The sequence below is a fragment of the Peromyscus eremicus genome, chromosome 19 (genome assembly GCF_949786415.1).
Source record: "Peromyscus eremicus chromosome 19, PerEre_H2_v1, whole genome shotgun sequence".
Taxonomy (NCBI): Eukaryota; Metazoa; Chordata; class Mammalia; order Rodentia; family Cricetidae; genus Peromyscus; species Peromyscus eremicus.
The window spans coordinates 1,089,596-1,110,212 of NC_081435.1; the positions used below are offsets into that span (position 1 = coordinate 1,089,596).

The following is a 20,617-nucleotide window of genomic DNA, read 5'->3' on the forward strand; positions in this document are numbered from 1 at the left end:
AAATAAATAAATAAATAAATAAATAAATAAATAAATAAATAAATAATAAATCAATCTAAGTGAATGCTACAATATAAATTGTGCTGGGATTAAAGGCCGGCACCACCACCGACCAGCCACATTATAAACAGGAAATTTTCTTAAAGCAGGAAACATATCCTCTTCTGTACAGTAACCCAGAAGAGCAGGTACTGAAGCATGCTCTGAAATGAAATGGTGACTATCACTTTTCTTAATCACATGGTAATGTGAGCACACTGCTCATATAAAAAAAATTTACAATCTAAAAGTCCTTTATTAAAGAAAAAGACAAACTGACAATAAATTCTTTTGCAGCTATTAATAATATTCATATATCAAATGATTGCACAAAACCAAACTCAGGAAGTTTTACATATATACAAAATACTATTTATATAAAATTTAAAATACATACAAGCAAAGTATTCTTTGTACATGTGTATATAAAATCATAAAAATAAAATCAGAAAATGTCAGTAAGCTCAGAAGCACGTTTAACTTAAGAGGGGCCTTGAACAAATCTTTCCTCCTGTCTTGGTTTCTAAGAAGCTGAGATTTCAGGGCTGTGCCCCCAGATCCAATTTGCTTTACTTTAAATAATCTGAAGTAATTTTTAAAAAATTCTCATTTTATCAAATCTGAATAGTAGATGAGAGAAACGTTCACTGCTATTAAATTCTGAATATTCAAGAATTTCAAAACATACAAATTTTAACACAGCATCAGGTTTCTAGACTGTTTCTTACACTGAAGAACTCAAGTACTTTTCACTAAGCAGGGTATTAGAAAGGGCCAGACAATGTCTAAACATTAGTGTTCGAGTGCAGCTTAGTCCAGAGAAATGGATTTGGTTTCTTGCCCTTCTCATTTAACCACCTCTTAAAGTTTGAAGTGCATCTGTGCAGCAGAGTTAGAAGATACACTCAACCGTCACACTTGGACACAACCCCAAATACAAAGCCTCATTTTCCTGCATTGATCTGGAACTAGATCCAGCACATTACATGTTAGGCAAGAACCCCACCATTAAACTACGTTTCCAGCCCTATCACTTGCTCATAATACTATTCACTGCTTACTTCTAATTGCTGCCATTATCTATTTATTAAACATTTTGAATGGTCATCTTTTAATTGATGCTTTCATTTTCATTCATACAGAAAATTCAATCTAAAAGCACCAACTAGCATCTGTTCTTTTTAAGTTCACTTTGGTTTTCAATCCTGGAACAATGGGCACTGATTTTCATAGTATTTGCATAAATTCAATCTTATTCAAGTCTGGTCATAGCCCAAATGTCTCTAAAATGAAATTTAAGTATTCTGAAAACTTCACAGTGACTTATGTTTATTAACAATGACCCTCATCTGATTTTCTCATGTTCAGAGTATCAGGGTATGGTGTATGAGGAACTCCGTGTTGAGAATTAGAATACTTGCATACTAGTCCTAAAATCTATCACCATATGTGACTCTCATTTCACATTCTGCTGTTTTCCCATAAAAGTAAATAATTAATATAAATACACTTGTATTATAGAGAGTACTCAAGTTCTACACAGAAGAAATTCATTTATCAGCATTCCACAGGTAATTACCTTAGAAATTACTTTAGAAAGAAAAGGCTTCATCCACTTTTATAAAGGTTGAAAATAATTTCTCAAGTCAAGCATTAGATATTCCAGATACAGAGCTCTGGTTTTCAAATATTTTTTTCATTCATTTTTGATTTGGAAGATATAGTTTAGTGGTGGTAAGGATTGCCAAGTCTATGTTAAGACTCATCTGGGGTTGGGGATTTAGCTCAGTGGTAGAGTGCTTGCCTAGCAAGAGTAAGGCCCTGGGTTCAGTCCTCAGCTTCAGAGGAAGGAAAAAAAAAGACTCATCTTAGTTTGATCCTCAGCACCATAAAAAAGGAAAAACCACTATAATTCTTCTCTTAAAATGTTGATTTATACTTTTAGAAACTTCCTTTGCCAGCTGTTCAAAATTGCCATAAGATCAACACAAAGGCATTCTTTTAAAGATATTTACCTTTTACATTTCTTCAGCTAAAACAGAGGGTGTTTTTATCACAGTTGAATAAATTTTAAGGTTTCTTTTTTGGGGTTAGGGGGACGAGGACTCACACATGCCAGGCAAGCCCTCTACTACTGAACTATAACTCCAACCCAAAAATCTTAGTATCTCAGAAATGGGCACAAGTTCTAAGTTCTAAATTTAAATCACTAAGAGATGTGCTTTCCATTGTTAAAATTAAATTTTTTCTTAAAAAGAACTACTTTTGTGTGATAAGTTTAAAAGCTAGAATTCCGCCGGGCAGTGGTGGCACACGCCTTTAATCCCAGCACTCGTGAGGCAGAGCCAGGCGGATCTCTGTGAGTTCGAGGCCAGCCTGGATTACCAAGTGAGTCCCAGGAAAGGCACAAAGCTACACAGAGAAACCCTGTCTCGGGAAAAAAAAAAAAAAAAAAGCTAAAATTCCAGTTATGCTTTCCATAAAATAAAAATGGTAAAAACAAGGAAACATGAGAAGCATACACATAAAGGTGAAACATTCTGAGTTGCTCAGGTTCATCACTCTAAGACAGGGTTAACAACTTTATCAATATCTTGATATAAAATGCTTCATAAAGTTATTAGTAGAAAGAACGTGGCACCTCTATCGCACATAATAAAGATGATTACCTTATCTGGTGCTGACTCACAAGAATGTTTCATCTGATTATCCAATGGTGAGTCAGGAGAGGGTTTAATATGATTATCCAAATGACAATTTCCAGGAGCCCCTTTCGTGGCTTTATTAATTTCAATTGCAATATTATTAATTTTAACTTCTTCAGATTTAATTCCTTTCATTTTATCCTGTTGGCAAGTTACATTACTATGTGGTTTCATCTCTAAAAATGTACTTTGAGACACTGGATGAGGCATTTCTAAAACTGGTGGTGAAAAACCAGTTCGTAATAAGCCCAATTTTTGAGATACTTGAGAATCCAATTTATGTTGCTGCACAGAGTTAAATTTTGAAAGTTTAATTTTAGTCCAGTTGGAGTTCCTCTTAGTGGAGCTATTTATTCCATTTAGTATGCATTTCACAGGCTTTGTTTTCCTACTGGGGAAGAAACGGTTACACTGCACATCCTGGTTTGTTTCTTTCTGATGGAGCATTTGTCGTTCAACATCAGTCCCTTCCGGTTTGACTTCTGTAGGCTTCTCCTCCTGTACACTTTCCATGTGTGACCATTCCCTTTTCACCTCTACAGTATCTGATTCAATTTCACCAGCAATTTCTTCACAAAGTTGGAGAATGCTACCTCGCTTGCTCTTTCCAGCTTGCTCCAATTCAGGATCAGTACTTTGTTCAGGCACTAATGGCTGTGGAATTTGGGGGGATTTTGTGCTAGTATTTACTTGAGTATGAGCTGATTTCCTTGGTTCACTCTTTTTAGAGACCACTGAAGTAGCTGTTTTTAATTTTCTAATCTCAGAAGTTACAGGCACAGGTTTTGATTCTTCTTTTCTAACAGTCTTCTGGAAACACTTTTCAGATCCTGAAATGCACTCAGAACTACAAGTATAGGCTGTCTCGTGCTGTACTTTGAGCTTTTTTCCTTTGGGAGAATTTATGACTTCATTCGTAACTGAATTTTTGTCCTCCTTACGATCAGACTTTATTTCAAGCACTTTTCTTTTCACATGCTTTTGATTTACTGTAACTTTATTAGATTTACTTTGAGTACTGTTACACTGTTCTCTTCTTGTTGGCTGCAAATTCTGTTTAACTGCCTGAATTTGACTCTGAATCTCTCTACTGCGCAAAGACCTGGTTGAACACTCACTTAACTGTTGTAGTCTTTGTGATCTCCGGTTAAGTTGCTCATTTCCTTTGAAGGTTCCAAGCACTAATTTTTCCTGACATAATCTCTTCTTTTTTGTAGATTCTTGTGATTGTCCCTTCACAGTTACCATATTATTATTAATGGATTTAGTTGCATTTTTATCAGCTGCTGATGCTGACCTTGTATTCATTCGTGTTCCCAATTCAGGCTGATTTATTTCACTCTCGGTGGAAGATCTAACCAGTGCTTTTACAGCTTCCTTGGAACCTGGTTTCTTTGCTAGACTGTTTTGAGAACTTTGAATTTCTAGTTCTAAATTCGCATCTTCAATTTCTTTAGTAACTTTGGAGGAATTTTGTTTTGATTTCTCCTGAATGGACATTATTCCTGAGTAATGTCTTCCTTTCTGAGGCGTTTTTGAGGACTGTGGTCCAGGTAGATGCAGATGCTAAGTACTTAGTATTATTACTGAGTAGATCTTAAAAATCAACTTTAACTTATACTGATGTACATTTTCAACAGAATTATCAGGTTATCAGGTTGTTTCAAGTAAGGTTGCTCTCTGAAATTCCTAAGACATGAAAAAAGCTGGCGTAAATGCTGCAAGATATTTGCTTTATGATTTTGCTGAGTAGGGAAATGGAAATCTGAAGAAAATTTAATTCTAATTTAATATTTTCAGAAGTTTTTATTTTTTTAATGAAAATAAACTTCATTCAGATCCAATTTGTTTTAATTACTTTAGTTTCAGGCCTAACCCTATTACTAGGAGTTATGTATCACTGACCTGTCTGCTTTGACAAAATTTCTGACAACTTTTTTCTTCTGAAGGCTACAGCTACTGGACGCTGATGCATCTGTATCATGTCTTATGGCTAAGAGGTTTCTTTCCTTGGTTGCCAAGTGTCTTGGTTTGTGGCTATTTAATTTCCTTCGCTTAGTAAAGTACTCTATTAATATAGATCTCCTTTTATGCTGCCATTTCTGAAAAATTAAACAAAAAAAGACATTAAGTTTTATTTAATCCAAGAAACAGGTCAATGATAATACTATGCAGAGAAACACCTCAATTTAAATAAAATTTAACTCCTTCTTTTAGACTATATTCTTTAGAATAACACAATGAAATCTCCCCAAATATATTTTTTCCATTTTTCACACTTATTTTAAGTGTATAAATATTTTGCCTGAATATATGTACCACATGCATACTTGGTGCCCATAGGTCAGAAAGGGACATTGGATCCCCTGGAACAGGAGGTACCAATGATTGGATGGTTGTGAGTCAACATGTGGGTGCTGGGCATAAAACTCAGGTCCTCTGCCAGAGCAACAACTATTCTAAACCACTGAGCCACTTCTCCAACCCCTCCCAAATATATTCTTCAATAGCAATTTATCTTATTAAAAATACAGAATAAACTTAAAAATTAACCTATCTCCTGAGATTCACTTACAGTTCTTTTCCCACAAGATAGAACTGATGTTTCAGCCACCATAACTCAAGATAATCTGCTAAAACCATTCCTTATAACCTCTTCTTAACACATTATACAGCGCCTAAAACACAAACAAACAAAAACCTACTTAAAATGTTTAAAAAGGTAAAGATGAAATCATCAACTAACCTCTCATCAAATATAACATCCTATAACTCCACCCTGATCAACCATTAGTCTAATATTTATCAAAGCTCATTTTACACACAGCATTCAATTTCATTAGTTCTATTTTGAAGAACACTATGGTACATGCATCCATTCAAACAGTATACATCCATTATATACTGTGGGAAAAAGTTTTAAAATATAAAAAACAATTCACAATGTAAACATTAAATGTATTAAACTAACAAAGCAAAATTTCATGAGGAAAAACTACATATATATATAGGTAGAAAAAAATGAAACATATAAGTAAAGCTGATTTAATTAAAAACATTTAGTAGGGAAAGAAGAAAATTTATAAACTAAATGAACAATACTGAAATAGCAAATAGAAGTAAAAAAGACATTAAGAGCTGGTAATGTAGCTCACTTGGTAGAGTGATTGCCTAGATGCACAAAACCCCATAGGACTTTGATCCATAGCCCCTCATAAAGTCAGGTGTAGTAGCACAAGTCTGTAATTCCAGCACTTAGAAATAAAGGCAGGTTGATTAGGATTTCAAGGCCATCCTCAGGCTACAGGAAACCCTGCCTCAAATAATAAACAAACAAACAGAATAGGATATTTAAAAAACTAAAAGACTAAAGACAATGGGGAAATGACCCAATGGTTAAGAACAATTATTGCTCTTGCAAAGGACCCAGGTTCAGTTTCCAGTTTCCACATAAGGCACCTCACGACTGACTATCTTTAAATCCAGTTCAAGAGTATTCAATGTTCTCTGGCCTCTATGTGCACCTGCAAGAATATATGCACATAAGCTCACAAAGACACATGTACATAAATAAAAATAAATAAATAATTTTTAAAAAAATAAATAAATAAATCCCTAAAGAACCAACAATGGGAAGCCAGGCATGGTGGAGCATGCCTTTAATCCCAGTACTCTCGGGAGGCAGAGGCAAGCAAATCTCTGTGAGTCAAGGCCAGCCTGGTCTACATAGTGAACTCTAAAGACAGTCAGAGCTACACTGAGACCCTTGTCTCTAAATAAGTAAAAAATAAAGGGGAGAAAAATACAGAAAGACACTGTGTGTCAACCTCTGGTATCCACACATATATGCCCATGCACACATATAAACATGTATACCCACATACTCTACACATACACAGACAATAAAAACTATAAATACTTAATTTCAAAAAATTTTATTTCCAAGACTTTACAAATATTCCTATATGAATGCATAGATACATATAATCACAAAGTTGATTTCAATACCTTTTCAACAAACTACCCCAACAAATAAGCACTGTAATACTGCTTCTATCATTGATGACAATTATACAATAGAATACCATGCAACTGTGTCTAAGTAGTTCCAAGATTCAACTTAATTCTCAGCAAGTCCCACAAGCTTTTTATATACAAAGTGACACCCTGATTTTAAATTTTATTTCAAATTTATTTTATTTTAGATGTGTCTTAGTCACTGTTCTATTGCTGTGAAGAGACACATGAACAAGGCAACTCTTATAAAAGAAATCACTTAATTGGGGGCATGCTTACAATTTCAAAGGCTTAGTCCATTATCCTCATGGTGGGGAGCATGGCAATGTGCAAGCAGGTGCTGGGGAGTAGCTAACAGCTACATCATGATCCACAGGCAGATAGAAGGAGACAATGGCCTTGGCATGGACTCTTGAAACCTCAAAGCCTACCACCAGTAACACACTTCCTCTAACACAGAAATGGCCTAATCATTATTATCCTATTATCCTATCAAAGAGTTTCTCTCCCTGATGACTAACCATTATGAGCCTATGAGGGCCATTTTTATTCAAACTACCACACCACACAATTTTGGCCGACTAGGAACTCATAGAAATTTGCCTCAGGAGTGCACCACCATGCCAGCCCAAAAAATAATTCTGTTTTTAAAGTGGATCTTGGTGGTGCACGAATGTAATCCCAGCAATTGTGAAGTAGAAATGGGAGGCTCAAAATTCCAAGGTCATGCTAGGCTATATAGCCAGCTTGTGACTAGTCACTTTGACTACATGAGATTCTGTCTCAAAAGAAAAAAAAATATATATATATGGACATGTGAATCATGTATAAAAGCCAAAGAACTACTTTAAAAAGAGAAAACCAGGCCTCATAGTGGAGTACACTATAAATCACAGCACTCGGGAGCACAGACAGGTGGACCCCTGAGCTCGAGGCCAGCCTGGTCTACAGAGCAAGATCCCGCACAGTCAGGGCAACATTGAGAAACCCTGTCTCAAAAAACCAAAAGAGCTGGAGAGACAGTTCAGCAGTAAGGAGCATTTGGCTCTGGCAGAGGACCTGGATTCAATTCCCAGAACCCATCAGGCAGCTTAAAACTACCTGTGACTCCAGTTTCATGGGATCCTATGCCCTCTTCTGGCCTCCATGGGCACAAGATACATATACAGTGAACATACATATATGCAGGCAAACACCAATACACATAAAAATAAGTAAATATTTTAAAAAGTAAAAAAGCAAAGTTGTACCCGCCTATTGTGTGTGAGGCCCTAAATTCAATAACTATAGTGCCCCCTCCCTACCAAAAAAGGGGCTGAAACATTGACAATAACCAATTTCCAAGCTTACTATAAATCAACATAACACTGACAAGGACAGAGAGAAAAACAGAATGGACAGAGAGAAAAACAGAATGGAGAAGCAGATCCACAAACATTTCATTCCCACTCCTCCAACAGGGTCTCAGTATACAGCCCAAGCTTACCGTGAACTATCATTAATTCTGCCTCAACTTCCTTTTTTTTTTTAAACATAATTTTTTTTATTGATTCTTTGGGAATTTCACATCATGCACCCCAATCCCGCCCATTTCCCAGTCCCTCCATATCCACCCCTCACCCCCATAGCATCCCCCACAAAAGAAAATTTTAAAAATATTAATTAAAGGGGCTGGAGAGATGGCTCAGCGATTAAGAGCACTGACTGCTCTTCCAGAGAACTGGGGTTCAATTCCCAGTACCCACATGGCAGGTCACAACTATCTGTGACTCCAAGATCCACCACCCTCACACAGACATACATACAGGTAAAAACACCAATAAAAATGTTTTTTCATAAATTAAAAACAAAACCAAACAAAAAGACCACTTCATTCCTCCCTTTTTTCTGCCTGTCCAACACCTCTTCATGCACTTTAGTGACATTAGGAGCAGGTGTGTCATAGCCACTCAGCTTTCCTTGCAAATGTTCATTGCAATGAGTTATTGGTCTGGTTCAAGACCTCTGGCTTCTAGTAGGATCAATACTGGACTCTCACTAAAATTCCTCTCCGTTATCCTGCTGTTGCCCCTAGTTGTGGAGATCCTGAGGCTGTAGTTCACAGGATCAGTCCCTTCACAGACTCCCATGGGTCATAGATGGGTAGATACTGGAGTGGGCTAAGTCTTGGATGTGAGTCTGGATAGTAGCTGATTTTGTCAGTCCAAGGCCTCTGAGACTACTGCCCTCAGGAAAGGGTCAGAGCCAGCTCTTCTAGGCCCATGCCACAGGGGCCAGCTCTCCCCAGGGACAGTGAAGGGCGGGTGTAAACTAGACTCGGCCCTCAGATTTCAACACACATTGTTCCTATAGCCACTGTGGTAACACGGGCCGCAGAGATACAGGACCAGAGACTCAGTTCACAGCTGCAGATCAGGCTCAGACATTACCACTGTCCCATGACAGCATGGCCCTCAGACACCAACATGGTCTCAGGTGGCTGAGTAAGGCTCTGAGTATCCACAGGGCCCTCAATGGTAACAAGAGCCACAGACATCAACTTAGACACTGGCTGGTGTAGGGCCTCACAGGCCACTCAGATTGGCATGGCCACAGTGGCCTGCTTCAACTTTCTAAGAGCTGGGATTACAGGCCTGTGCACTACGGGAGGATTGAATCAGGTTTCAACACAACAAATCAATGGAAACTGGTCTGCAACAAATGGAAAAGCACTAGTACTGGACAGATAGGAAGCAGCAGTAGAAACAGGAAAATAAGAAAAGCAAGAACATCTTCATTAATACCATCTTCATCATCCTTACCTCAAACAAGCCACAAAAGTAATTTCAGGTTGATCAGAGACCTAAATGTAAAGTTATCAAACTTCTTTAAAAAAAAAAAAAAAAAAAAATCTTGGCTCTAACCAAAGTTTAGGCAGGAAGATCTTTAATATTCCACATAAGTCCACAATAAAGACTGGTCCAAAAATCTTCAAAACAGCTTCATGTACCATAACCAAAATCTGAAAACAACCCAAAGTACCTGAGAGACAACTCGTAAGTCATGTGGGGATAGACAAGAGTGACATATCACTACAGTAGAAACTACCCAGTAAACAAAAGAACATACTAGTATAAAGAACAAGGGTGACTCTCATAACCATGCTGAGCAGCAGAAGCTATACACAAACACACACTGTAAGAGTCTACTTTTCATGAAATTATAAAAAAGTCAAGTTTCACAGTGACAGAAAGCAGATCAGATATAGCCAAGGGTTAAATGTCAGGGGTGATGGAAATGTTCTTATCTTGAATGTGATGTTGATTTCCACAAGTGTCCATCAAAATACACCAAATTTAGTCTTTAAGAAATTAAATTTAAAAAATTGTGCCAGGCGGTGGTGGCGCATGCCTTTAATCCCAGCACTCGGGAGGCAGAGCCAGGCGGATCTCTGTGAATTCGAGGCCAGCCTGGACTACCAAGTGAGTCCCAGGAAAGGCGCAAAGCTACACAGAGAAACCCTGTCTCAGAAAAACCAAAAAAAAAAAAAAAACCTGAAATTTATCATATAATCATACTCTGATAAAGGTGTTCAACAAATAAGCTAAAACCGATAGGTTCCAACAGCCAAAAACCATAATTAAACCAAAAAGGCAAGGTAAAGAACAGGGTGAACTTCATGCAGTTAAGTAGAGGAAGCAACACACACACACACACATGCACACAGTGACTGGAGGACTGTAGAAGGAGACAGTGGAAAAACTAACTGTGGGACCAGTGTTAGGAACAGGAGAAAAGCTTACTTTTCATTACATAGCTACTGAACTACATTCACACAAGACGGGTTAGCAGAAACAGACATTTGATACCAAGCCTAAGTAAGGCCTGACCTCACTTTGATCTCCAGAACCCACATGGTAGAACTAGAGAAATGATTTCCCTGACCTCCATGCACATAATCTGGCAGGCACATACATATATCCGTGTACACAATAAATAAATAATAAATAAATGAATGAATAGAAAGCTGTAGGAGCTGAAGAGACAGCAGTTAAGAGCATTGGCTGCCCTTCTATAACTCTAGTTGCAGGATCTGATACCCTCTTGTGGCCTCCAAATGCAAGTGGTGCACAGACATACACATAGGCAAAACACCCATAAATATAACACAAAATAAAAATTAAGCTGGGTATAGTGCCTTTAATCTCAGCACTCAGATCAAAGCTAGGTTGGCCTACATAGCAAGGTCCAAGTCAGCCATGGATACGCTCTTCCAGAGGATACAGATTTGAATCCTAGCACCTACACAGTGGCTAACAACTACTCATAACCTCAGTTCCAGGGGATCCAACAAGAAACACATGGTGTACATACATGCATATATGCAAAACATTCATACATACAAAGTCAAAACAAATCTAAAAACAAATAAAAGTATAAACTTAAACTTCCCTGAAAATATAAAGCATATCTAGCCTTTTAATCATCTCAAAATACACAAAATTAATAGAAGCCACTTACCTTAATGAAATCGAAATCCTGTATTACCTTTTTAAGTTTCTTGATGTTAAGTGATGCTTCTAATTACAACTGTATACTTGGGAACCTGGAAGAAAAAAAAAAAAGAATTCTATAGCTACAGCAAAAAAAGCTTTTGAAAAATACATAATTCAAAAACTAGAAAAGTATTGTTATTAAAAATTATCAAGCTGGGCAGTGGTGGCACATACCTTTATTCTCAGCACTCTACTTGGGAGGCAGAGGCAGGCAGATCTCTGTGAGTTTGAGGCCAGCCTGGTCTACAGAGAGAGTTCCAGTAAAACCAGGGTTATACAAAGAAACCTTGTCTCAAAAAAAAAACCAACAAAAAAAGTATAACAAAAAAAAATTAATAATCCCAGCACTTCAGAGGCAGAGGCAGGCAGATCTGAGTTCGAGGGCAGCCAAAAAAAAATAATAATTAATTAATTAATCAATCAATTAATTTTTAAAGCAGAGTATGACCCAGATATCCCACTTCTCCGTATTTACCCAAAAGACACCAAGATAATACGTATTACAGAGATACTTGCATATCAATGTTTACTCCAGTCCTACTCTCAATAGCTACGTCATGGGATAACACAGAAACAGACAAAGAAAATGTAGTTTGATAAACACAATGGAATTTTTTTCAGCCATAAAGAAAACTGAAATTGTATCATTTGTAGGAAAAGATGAAACTGGAAATTATCATATTAAACATGAATTCAGTCAGTCTCAGAAAAATAAGTATCACAAGTTTGCTCTCATTTGTGGATCTTAGACTTTATAAATACACAAAAATCATAATTGTACTTGATGACATGAAAAAGCAAAAACTGTATGGAGAACAAAGGAGACTATTGTTTGAATCTTAGATGGTCTTAGAACAAAAAACTCAGAGCCAGATAACAGGGTGAAAGCTGAAAGATCAGGGAAGCAGAACAGCCAGTCAGTCACTAGTTCTTACCTCCATGAAATCCTCAGTCTAAACTGTTTCCTCACACCTTTTATAACTTCCTCTGCCCTGCTACATTACTTCCTGGGATTAAAGAGATGTGTGCTTCCCAAGCAAAGGTATGAGATCTCAAGTGCTGGGATTAAAGTTGTGTGATACCACTGCCTGACCTTTATGTCTAATCTAGTGGCTGGCCCTGTCCGGATCCTCAGGTAAATTTATTAGGGTACACAATATAATCACCACAGGCGACTAATGGGAGATTAGTAGTAGTAGGGAGAGACGTTCAAAGAAAATTTAAACTTGCCTGAAAATGGCTTTATGCAACCCCAAAATAATAATAAAATCCAGGCATAGGGCACATGGCCAGCACTTGGGAGATGAAGGCAGGAAGATGAGTAGTTCAAGGTTATTCTTAGCTATCTAGAGATTTCCAAACCAACTGGAATTTATGAGACCGTATCTCCCATAATCATTACATACATATAATTTTTAAAAAATGTTTTTGAATGGTGGATTAGCTCAATGTTGTGGCCCAAGCATATAGTCTCAGTTACTTAGGAGGCTGACTCATAAGGCCCTGAGCCCAGGAGTTTGGACCACTCTAAGCAATACAATAAGATACTATCCCTTTAAAAGTTTACTTCTACTACCTCAATTTCTTAAAAAAAAATTTATTTTTTTCGTTTTATTTTTTTCAAGACAGGGTTTCTCTGTGTATCCCTGGCTGTTCTGGAACTCACTCTGTAGACCAGGTTGGCCTCAAACTCAGAGATCTGCCTGTGTCTGCCTCCTGAGTGCTAGTATTAAAGACATTCGCCACCACCACCCAGCTACTTCTAAAAATTTTAGTTCAGCAAATGACTTGGCAGTCTGGACCTACCTTGGAAAAAGAAGTGGTACATAGTGGCACCCCCCTTTAATCCCAGTATGGGAGGCAAGGGCAGCCAGGTCTCTCTGTGAGTTCCAGGCCAGCACAGTTACACGACGAGAACTGTGAGGGCTAACACTATGTTTTAGGTTTAAATTATTGCACATAAGAGATCTGTAAAACTAATGCCTCTAACAAGTAAGCCCCACTTGCCCAAGGACAGATAACTTCCTGGAACGCTTCAGGCTCTTGTTCATGTAAGATAACAAGCCAAGTGTTTTCACTTCTATAAACAAGCTGTGGTTGCCCATACACAGGATGTGCTTGATCATATATGTAGGCAGGAGTAAGTAAGCAGGAAGTTCGTCGGGATATATGCCTGCCCGTGATTGGACAAAGGTGGGGATGCATATGCTTGGGGGTTTTGCCTTTATAAACCCCTGAATAATATAATTTGCTAATATACTCTGGGAATCCTGGGTATAGACCTGGCCAGTACCTATCATCCTGGCCAGTATTTTTAAAAGCTTACTTCAAATTTGGCTCAAAAATTGTAGTAGTGGTCTTATTCTTGCCCAGTAGGATTAGTATTTTTGAGAACCTATCTTTAAAAAAAAAAAATAAAGGATAGAGACATGTCTCAGCAGTTAAGAACACTGGTTGTTCTTCCAGAGGACCAGGGTTCCATTCTTAGCACCCATTTTACATTCTACCCAGCTATGTTTGAGTAATTTCTTCACAACCTGTCAACATGTTTTATTGTTGCTGTTTTTTAATATTTATTTATCTTTTGCAGTCTAAAGTGTTATCTCATAGTTTGGTTTGTGGTTGCCTAATTGATAGTAATATTAATCATCGTGTGTTTAATGGCCATTTGTACATCTTTTTATGGAAAAAAATCTTTCCAGAGCTTTTGTCTATTAAAAAAATTGACTACATTTTTCTTTTTTTTTTTTTTTTTTTTTTTTTTTTTAGGCAGGGTCTTGGCTATCCTGGAACTTTGTAGACCAGGCTGGCCTTGAACTCACAGAGTTCAAGGAAGTTGGTTCTCTCTTTCCATCATGCAGTTTCCTAGGCTCAAACACAGTTGTCAGGCTTAGTAGCAAGAGCCTTTACTCATTGAGCAATCTCACCAGTTCTTTTTGTTTTTTGAGCCTGGATCTTGCTATATAACATTGACTGAACCTTGTTGTGTAAATTCAGCTGGCTCTGAACTCAATACTCTAGGTTATGAGGCTGAAGAGATGGCTCGGAGATTAAGATCACTTGTTGCTCTACCAGAGTGTTCAGCTGGAACCTCCAGCTCACCCCTGCTTGATCAGGAAAGCCCCATTCCTCTCTCTCCAAAACCCACCCTCTCAGAAAATCTCCAACAAAGAAAAGGCACCTAAAAGCCAAGTTTCCCATTCTTGGCGACTATGGTGACTCCTCCCCTTAAGTTACCAGCGGGCCAAGTCCTTGCCTAAAGTGTACCATACTTGGGCACAAACCCAGCTTATGGAGGGCACCCCTCGCCTATAGGATATTTTAAGCTTCCTGCTTTAGTTCGGCCCGATCTCTGGGGCTGGAGGACTCACCCAGGAGTTGCTTTGCTCAAATATACTGTTCTTTTGCTTTTTCAATTCTGCTTGATAAGGCTTACTGCATCGGTGGAGAAACCTATTATCACATTACAGAAAACCTTGGTGCTGAAACCCAGGAGAAGTTAAGTTTTCCCACCAGGTGGACTGGATCCCCCGGCCCAACTTCCCAAACCTACTACCCCACCACCTGGACACGTGGGGAGCCACTCCTCTCTCTTTATCTTCCTCTCCACCAGCGGTGATCAACTTGGAGTGAGATACCCATTTCCAAGCTACTGCCTACAGAGGTACCAGTTAACTCTTCCAAGTCAAGATCTCTTCTGGGTCAAAGACTCTCAGGGTATCCTGCCCAAGCCAAGGCTACGCCAGGGCAAGCCCAACCCACTTCTGGAGCAAAGACAATCTTTGTTCTAGAGGACCTTTACAGAGGAGACATCCTTCTCAAAGACTACTCTGACAGCTCTACCCCAGGCTATCTCAGGGGCAGCCTTGCCCTAGTCTTCGATCTCTGGCACAGGCTTGGAAATGGGCAACCCTGGGTCTAAACCCGATCCTCAGTCACCCCTGGGGTGTCTGCTCCAAAATTTTATGTAAATTGGGGCTGTCTGACACCATAGGACAAATGGTTTGAGCTCCCTAATCCAGAGTTTTTGAGCTCTGCACTCCCACCCCTCCCTCTGTAGCCAGTGCTCAGTGGCCCAGGTTTTGTCAGTCAGGGTTGTGGTGGCTCCAGGGCTTGTTTCACCCAGGAACTGACCCGAAGGTATGCACCTCAACTGGGCTGCCTGGGTCACAGGCATCCCCCACCTCTTCTTCCTTTTGTCTCTTCCCTGTTCTGTTTGTCTTTCTACCTACCTACCTCTCATGTCTCCACTCCCAGATGGCCTTTGGCTCTTTCACTCTCCCCATTCCCCAACAGACCTCTTTCATTAACTCCACTGTTCATGGTGTGTTCTCTTACTGGCATACTTTGGAAGGACTGGTCAAAAGGTACCTACTTTGCCTTTTTTACTCACTAGGCTTTCCTGGAATTTGGTCTGAACTATGTTGGGATTCTACCCACCCACTCCACCTGCAACAGATCCTATCACCCTGTTTGTTTCTGTCTGCTCTTCCACCCCACCATGCTCTACCAGCCTTGATCCAGCCTCCCCAGCAGGAGACACGGTCCTGGCTACCCATACCATTTCACAGTCATCACTAGATATTAGAAAAAAAACTAAAAAGGCTGAGGATGTTCCCTAAATCTCTGTATAGGAATCAGTGAAATGGCTTTTAAGGTTTTTAACACCCAAGAGGAGGCAGCTGAGTATTCCTGGCATGCTCAGTTGCAACAGAAGGCTCATGCTTTGAGAGCTTCCCTGAGGCTATCGGTATTTCCACAGAGGGAGCAAGGGAAGTTCACAAGGCTCCATCCTGCCAGGGCCCAGCCAAAATCAACTCCACCAGGAGCCTGCTTCAAATGTGGCCAGGAAGGCCACTGGTCCCAATGCTGCCCCAACCCTTAGCTACCAACAAGGCCATGCTCTGTCTGCTGGCAGACTGGCCACTTGGAAGCTGGAAAGCCTCCATATAGTCTCGTCCTCTATGCCACATCAGAGGTCCAGCCCTACCAGCACAAGCATCTGAGACTCTTCCAGCCTTTGAGCTTCTCAGCCTGGTGGAGGACTGATGGCAACCCAACTCTGAGACTCCCATCACCCTTGCCAAGCCTAATGTAATGCTCCAGGTAGCAGGTAAGTACATTACCTTCCTGATGGACACCTTTTCTGTCTTAACCTCTCACTCGGGTTCTACAGTTCCCTTGCCAATTTCTGTCACGGGGACAGATGGGACCCACTCCTTTCCACCTAAGACCCTGCCACTTCCCTGCATTCATGCAGGATGATTCTTCTCACACTCTTTTCTAGTCATATGCATTTATCCTGTACCTCTACTTGGCTGTAATAGTCTCAGCTGCTTTGGGACCACCCTCTCCTTGGCCCCCACACTCTCTTCTGACTCCTATCTTCCAGATTCTCTCATTTTGGGGCCTGATGGGATTCTTCCATCACTGGATCCCTAACTTTCCCATCATGGCCAAGCCCCTGTACCAGGCAGCCAGAAAGACCTCCACAGGGCCCCTCACCCACCTGGCCACTGTCACTTCTCTTTACTGTGGGACACGTTCCTAAAGGTCCCCTCCCTAGCTCTCCCGGACTCCACCTGCCCCTACCACCTCTTTACAGATGAAAAGGTGGGAGTTGCCACCAGAGTTCTAGGACAACCAGTTGGGCCACTGGCTGGGTACCTACAACCCCTTCTCCTTTCACATGCTGACAGCTATCTCCCTGCCCCCACGACAATGGACCCAACTGTTCCTGAGACTGCCCCATTCTCCTCATGGGGACTGGGTACTCCTCAAGCAGTTATCTTCTAAGTCTTTAGAGCCCCGGTGACAGGACCCTACACACTGTGATCCTTACCGCCCCTTCAGCTGCCAAGCTCCTGGAACATCAGTGCTGGTACCACTTCTCCAGGCTCAAGTGGGCACCTACCTAGGACAAATGGTCTGTACAGCAGCTGGGTCCCTCCACCCTCCAGTTTTCCACAATGTTCCAATGAGGGGTCATGATGTCAAGCCTACCTGCTCTTGTGTCTTGCTCGTTCACCTTTGTCTCTTTTGTACAACGAGGGCATGCCTCCATTACTTTCTTACTAGCAATCCTCACTCTTCCCATGGCTAGTCCTGTTCATAGGGCCAGTGGTAATAATCTATTTTTTTCTTCCTAGCAACTTACCTTCTCCACTTCCTCCCGGAACCGATTCCTGAGGTCTCCAGGGTAACGGTTAACTGAATCCTTCTTCACCCATAACTCCCACTGAGCACGAGCCCACCGACTCCTGACTCTGCCTCCCCATGTTGTCTCATGCCAATAAGAAGTAGCCAGATTTGAACCAGCAACTATATACCCAAAAAGGTCAGGAAGTTCGGCTAGGACTTCTAGCTCACTCTTGCTTGATCAGGAAAGCCCCATTCCTCTCTCTCCAAAACCCACCCTCTCAGAAAATCTCCAACAAAGAAAAGGCACCCAAAAGCCAAGTTTCCCATTCTTGGCGACTATGGCGACTCCTCCCCTTAAGTTACCAGCGGGCCAAGTCCTTGCCTAAAGTGTACCATACATGTCATCAACCCTTGCCTACAGGGTATTTAAGCTCCCTGCTTTAGTTCAGGCATATGACTTCTCCTGCCTCTTCTCCCACCTCGATCTCTAGGGGCTGGAGAACTCACCTAAGAGTTGCTTTGCTCAAAATAAACCTGTTCTTTTTACTTTTTTAATTCAGCTTGATCTGGTTTACTGCTAGTGAGGTACAGAAAACCTATTAAAGGCCGGGCGGTGGTGGCGCACACCTTTAATCCCAGCACTAGGGAGGCAGAGCCAGGTGGATCTCTGTGAGTTCGAGGCTAGCTTGGTCTACAAAGCGAGTTCCAGGACAGCCAAGGCTGTTACACAAAGAAACCCTGTTTCAAAAAAAAAAAAAAGAAAGAAAAAGAAAAGAAAACCTATTAAAGAGGACTGAGGTTAAAATCTCAGCACTCACGTGGTAGCTCACAACTGGCACGGAGAGCACTGCTGCTTGTCAAAGTTCCAGCATTTTGACATTGCAGATCACAATTCTCCAGCACCCTTTTACTTTCATTTTTAATGATTAAAATTAATCATTAAAGTGTTACGGGAGTTTTCCTTATGCCTTTTCTTTGGGAAATTTTGTGTGGGCTTCAGTAGAGGACGAGGAATATATATACAACAACAGCCTCTTTAAACAAAATAATTCTTTGGAAAAAAATCCCCATCACTGTGGGACCATATAGCATGATAAAGCTGCTAGAAAATTTAGATAGTTAACATATGCTTGATAAATAAGGTATATTGAATAAATAAGATATATATGGTAATCAAGATTTATAAATTTCTAAGGTCTAGTCAAGTTCACAGTAATATTTGTCTAGCTTCATCTTTGCTCATTTTAAACTTTAGCTATTTAGATAAACTAAGCCATATAAAAAACTGCAATATTCTATAATAGTTTCTGATCCCTGGAGTGTCCTTCTCCCAAGGTGAAGCATTTAAACAAAAGCTCGCATTTCCTCAAGGGCTTGAAATTCCCTTCCTGCTTGCTTCAAAGGGAGTCATTTTCCTTATCTCTGGCAAGTAGAACTTGTGGCCCTCTCATTAACATGACTGTGGTGCCTAGTAACTTGTCAAGGTCGATCAATCTCTGCATACAAGCCCCTGCCCAGCTCACAAGGCCTCTTTCTAATCCTTTGTGCAATTACAGCGTATAAAAGGTGTAGCCTTTTTTCAATAAAGCAGCAGCCACCCCGACAAGCAACTGACCCTCAGATTGTGTCAGTCTCTTCCTTCCCTTCGCCGACTCCACACCTCCTCTTTGGAACCTTAACCCCATTGGAGCTGGACTCTGGCACACAACCATCTGTAACTCCAGTTCCAAGGGATCTGATACCCTCTTTTAGCCTCTGAGGGCACCAGACATGTGGTACAAAAACATACATGGGAGCAAAACACGTATACAGTTAAAATAAATTTAAGTAACTTGTAAAAATTAAATATTCCAGGCTAGCTTCAAATTTACCAAATCTGCCTGTCTTAGCTTCTCAGTGCTAGACTCTTTTATTTCTGACAAATCCCATCATGCAGGTAGTATAGGATGGCCTTGCACTCTTCATCCTCCTGCCTCACTCAGCCTTTTGAATGCTAGAATTACAGATGTGTGCCACCAAACCTGTTTCCTCCGGGAGTGGTTTGAGCAAGAATCTAAAGAACTTGATTTAAAATGTAAAAGATCACCTGTTGCTATTTTGAGAACTTAGAAACAGAGAAAGGACCACAGCCTTTAGGCAGGTCTACCAATTAGGAAACTCACAGCAAAGAGCACTGATCTTATGTAGTGCACAAACACACACACAGGCGAAAACACCCACAGACAGAAAGTTTAAAACAGAAATGAAGAAACCAACCAACCTGGTTCTTCAACCCATTTCTTTTTCTCCAAGGTTCTTTGGTTATAGGCTAACAGGTATTCCCCAAAGACATATCTGTGTCCTAATCCCTAGAACCTGTGAGTGTGACTTTCTTTTTTTTTTTTTTTTTTTTTTTTGGTTTTTCGAGACAGGGTTTCTCTGTGTAGCGTTGCGCCTTTCCTGGGACTCACTTGGTAGCCCAGGCTGGCCTCGAACTCACAGAGATCCGCCTGGCTCTGCCTCCCGAGTGCTGGGATTAAAGGCGTGCGCCACCGGCTGACTTTCTTTTTTTAAAAAAGGTCTTTATAGCCCACAATCAACCACTTTTAAAAAACAAAAGGTCTAGTCTGAGAGGCTAGCTCCCAGAACTGCTCCAGGGTTGTGAATAGACATCAGTAGCTGGAGGGTGTCAGGCCTCCAGTCACCACCAGGGTAGTAAAAAAAAAAAAATCATTGAATGCAGCAAGGGCTAGACTTTTTCTATCTGAGGGGAAAATAAGGAAAAACACACTTTCTGATATAACTTTCTCTTTTACTTCATCTTAAAAAAATCTTTCTCTTAAAATCTGTCTCCACACAGCTACATCTCTTTACATACATACATCTCAGAATCTCTTTCTGAACAATCTCTCTTGCTCTCTTCTCCTATCTAGTTAGTTACTCATTCTCTCTCCTCAGCTCCCTTGGCATTCTCACAGCTAGCTCTTTACACAGCTCCTCTACATAGCAGCGGCTCCTTCACACAACACGGGCTCTCATAACACATGATAAGTCACACTGACTTGAGTTACACTTGGCCGTGCACACAGCTCTTTCCCAGATAGAATGAAATTCAGGACTTAACAATAACAGTTGGCTGAACCTTGAGTGGTTGGGAAACGTGCAGAAAGAGAATTACTGCAGAAGGTTATGTCTACCAAA

At 40.3% G+C, this 20,617-nt stretch overlaps 1 protein-coding gene across 2 annotated transcripts in view; it reads right to left on the minus strand.

Annotated features, from left to right (window-relative positions):
* Positions 1 to 4,643, minus strand: part of Esco1 (establishment of sister chromatid cohesion N-acetyltransferase 1) — a 38,484-nt gene extending 33,841 nt beyond the window's left edge. For both annotated transcript variants that reach the window (XR_009375202.1, XM_059245974.1), the window contains exon 1: positions 2,709 to 4,643. Coding sequence is in view for 1 of the 2 variants with exons in the window: in XM_059245974.1 (XP_059101957.1) it covers positions 2,709 to 4,244 (1,536 nt within the window). In the remaining variant the exon portion in view is untranslated. The remainder of the gene's footprint in view (positions 1 to 2,708) is intronic.
* Positions 4,644 to 20,617: the final 15,974 nt, after the last annotated feature.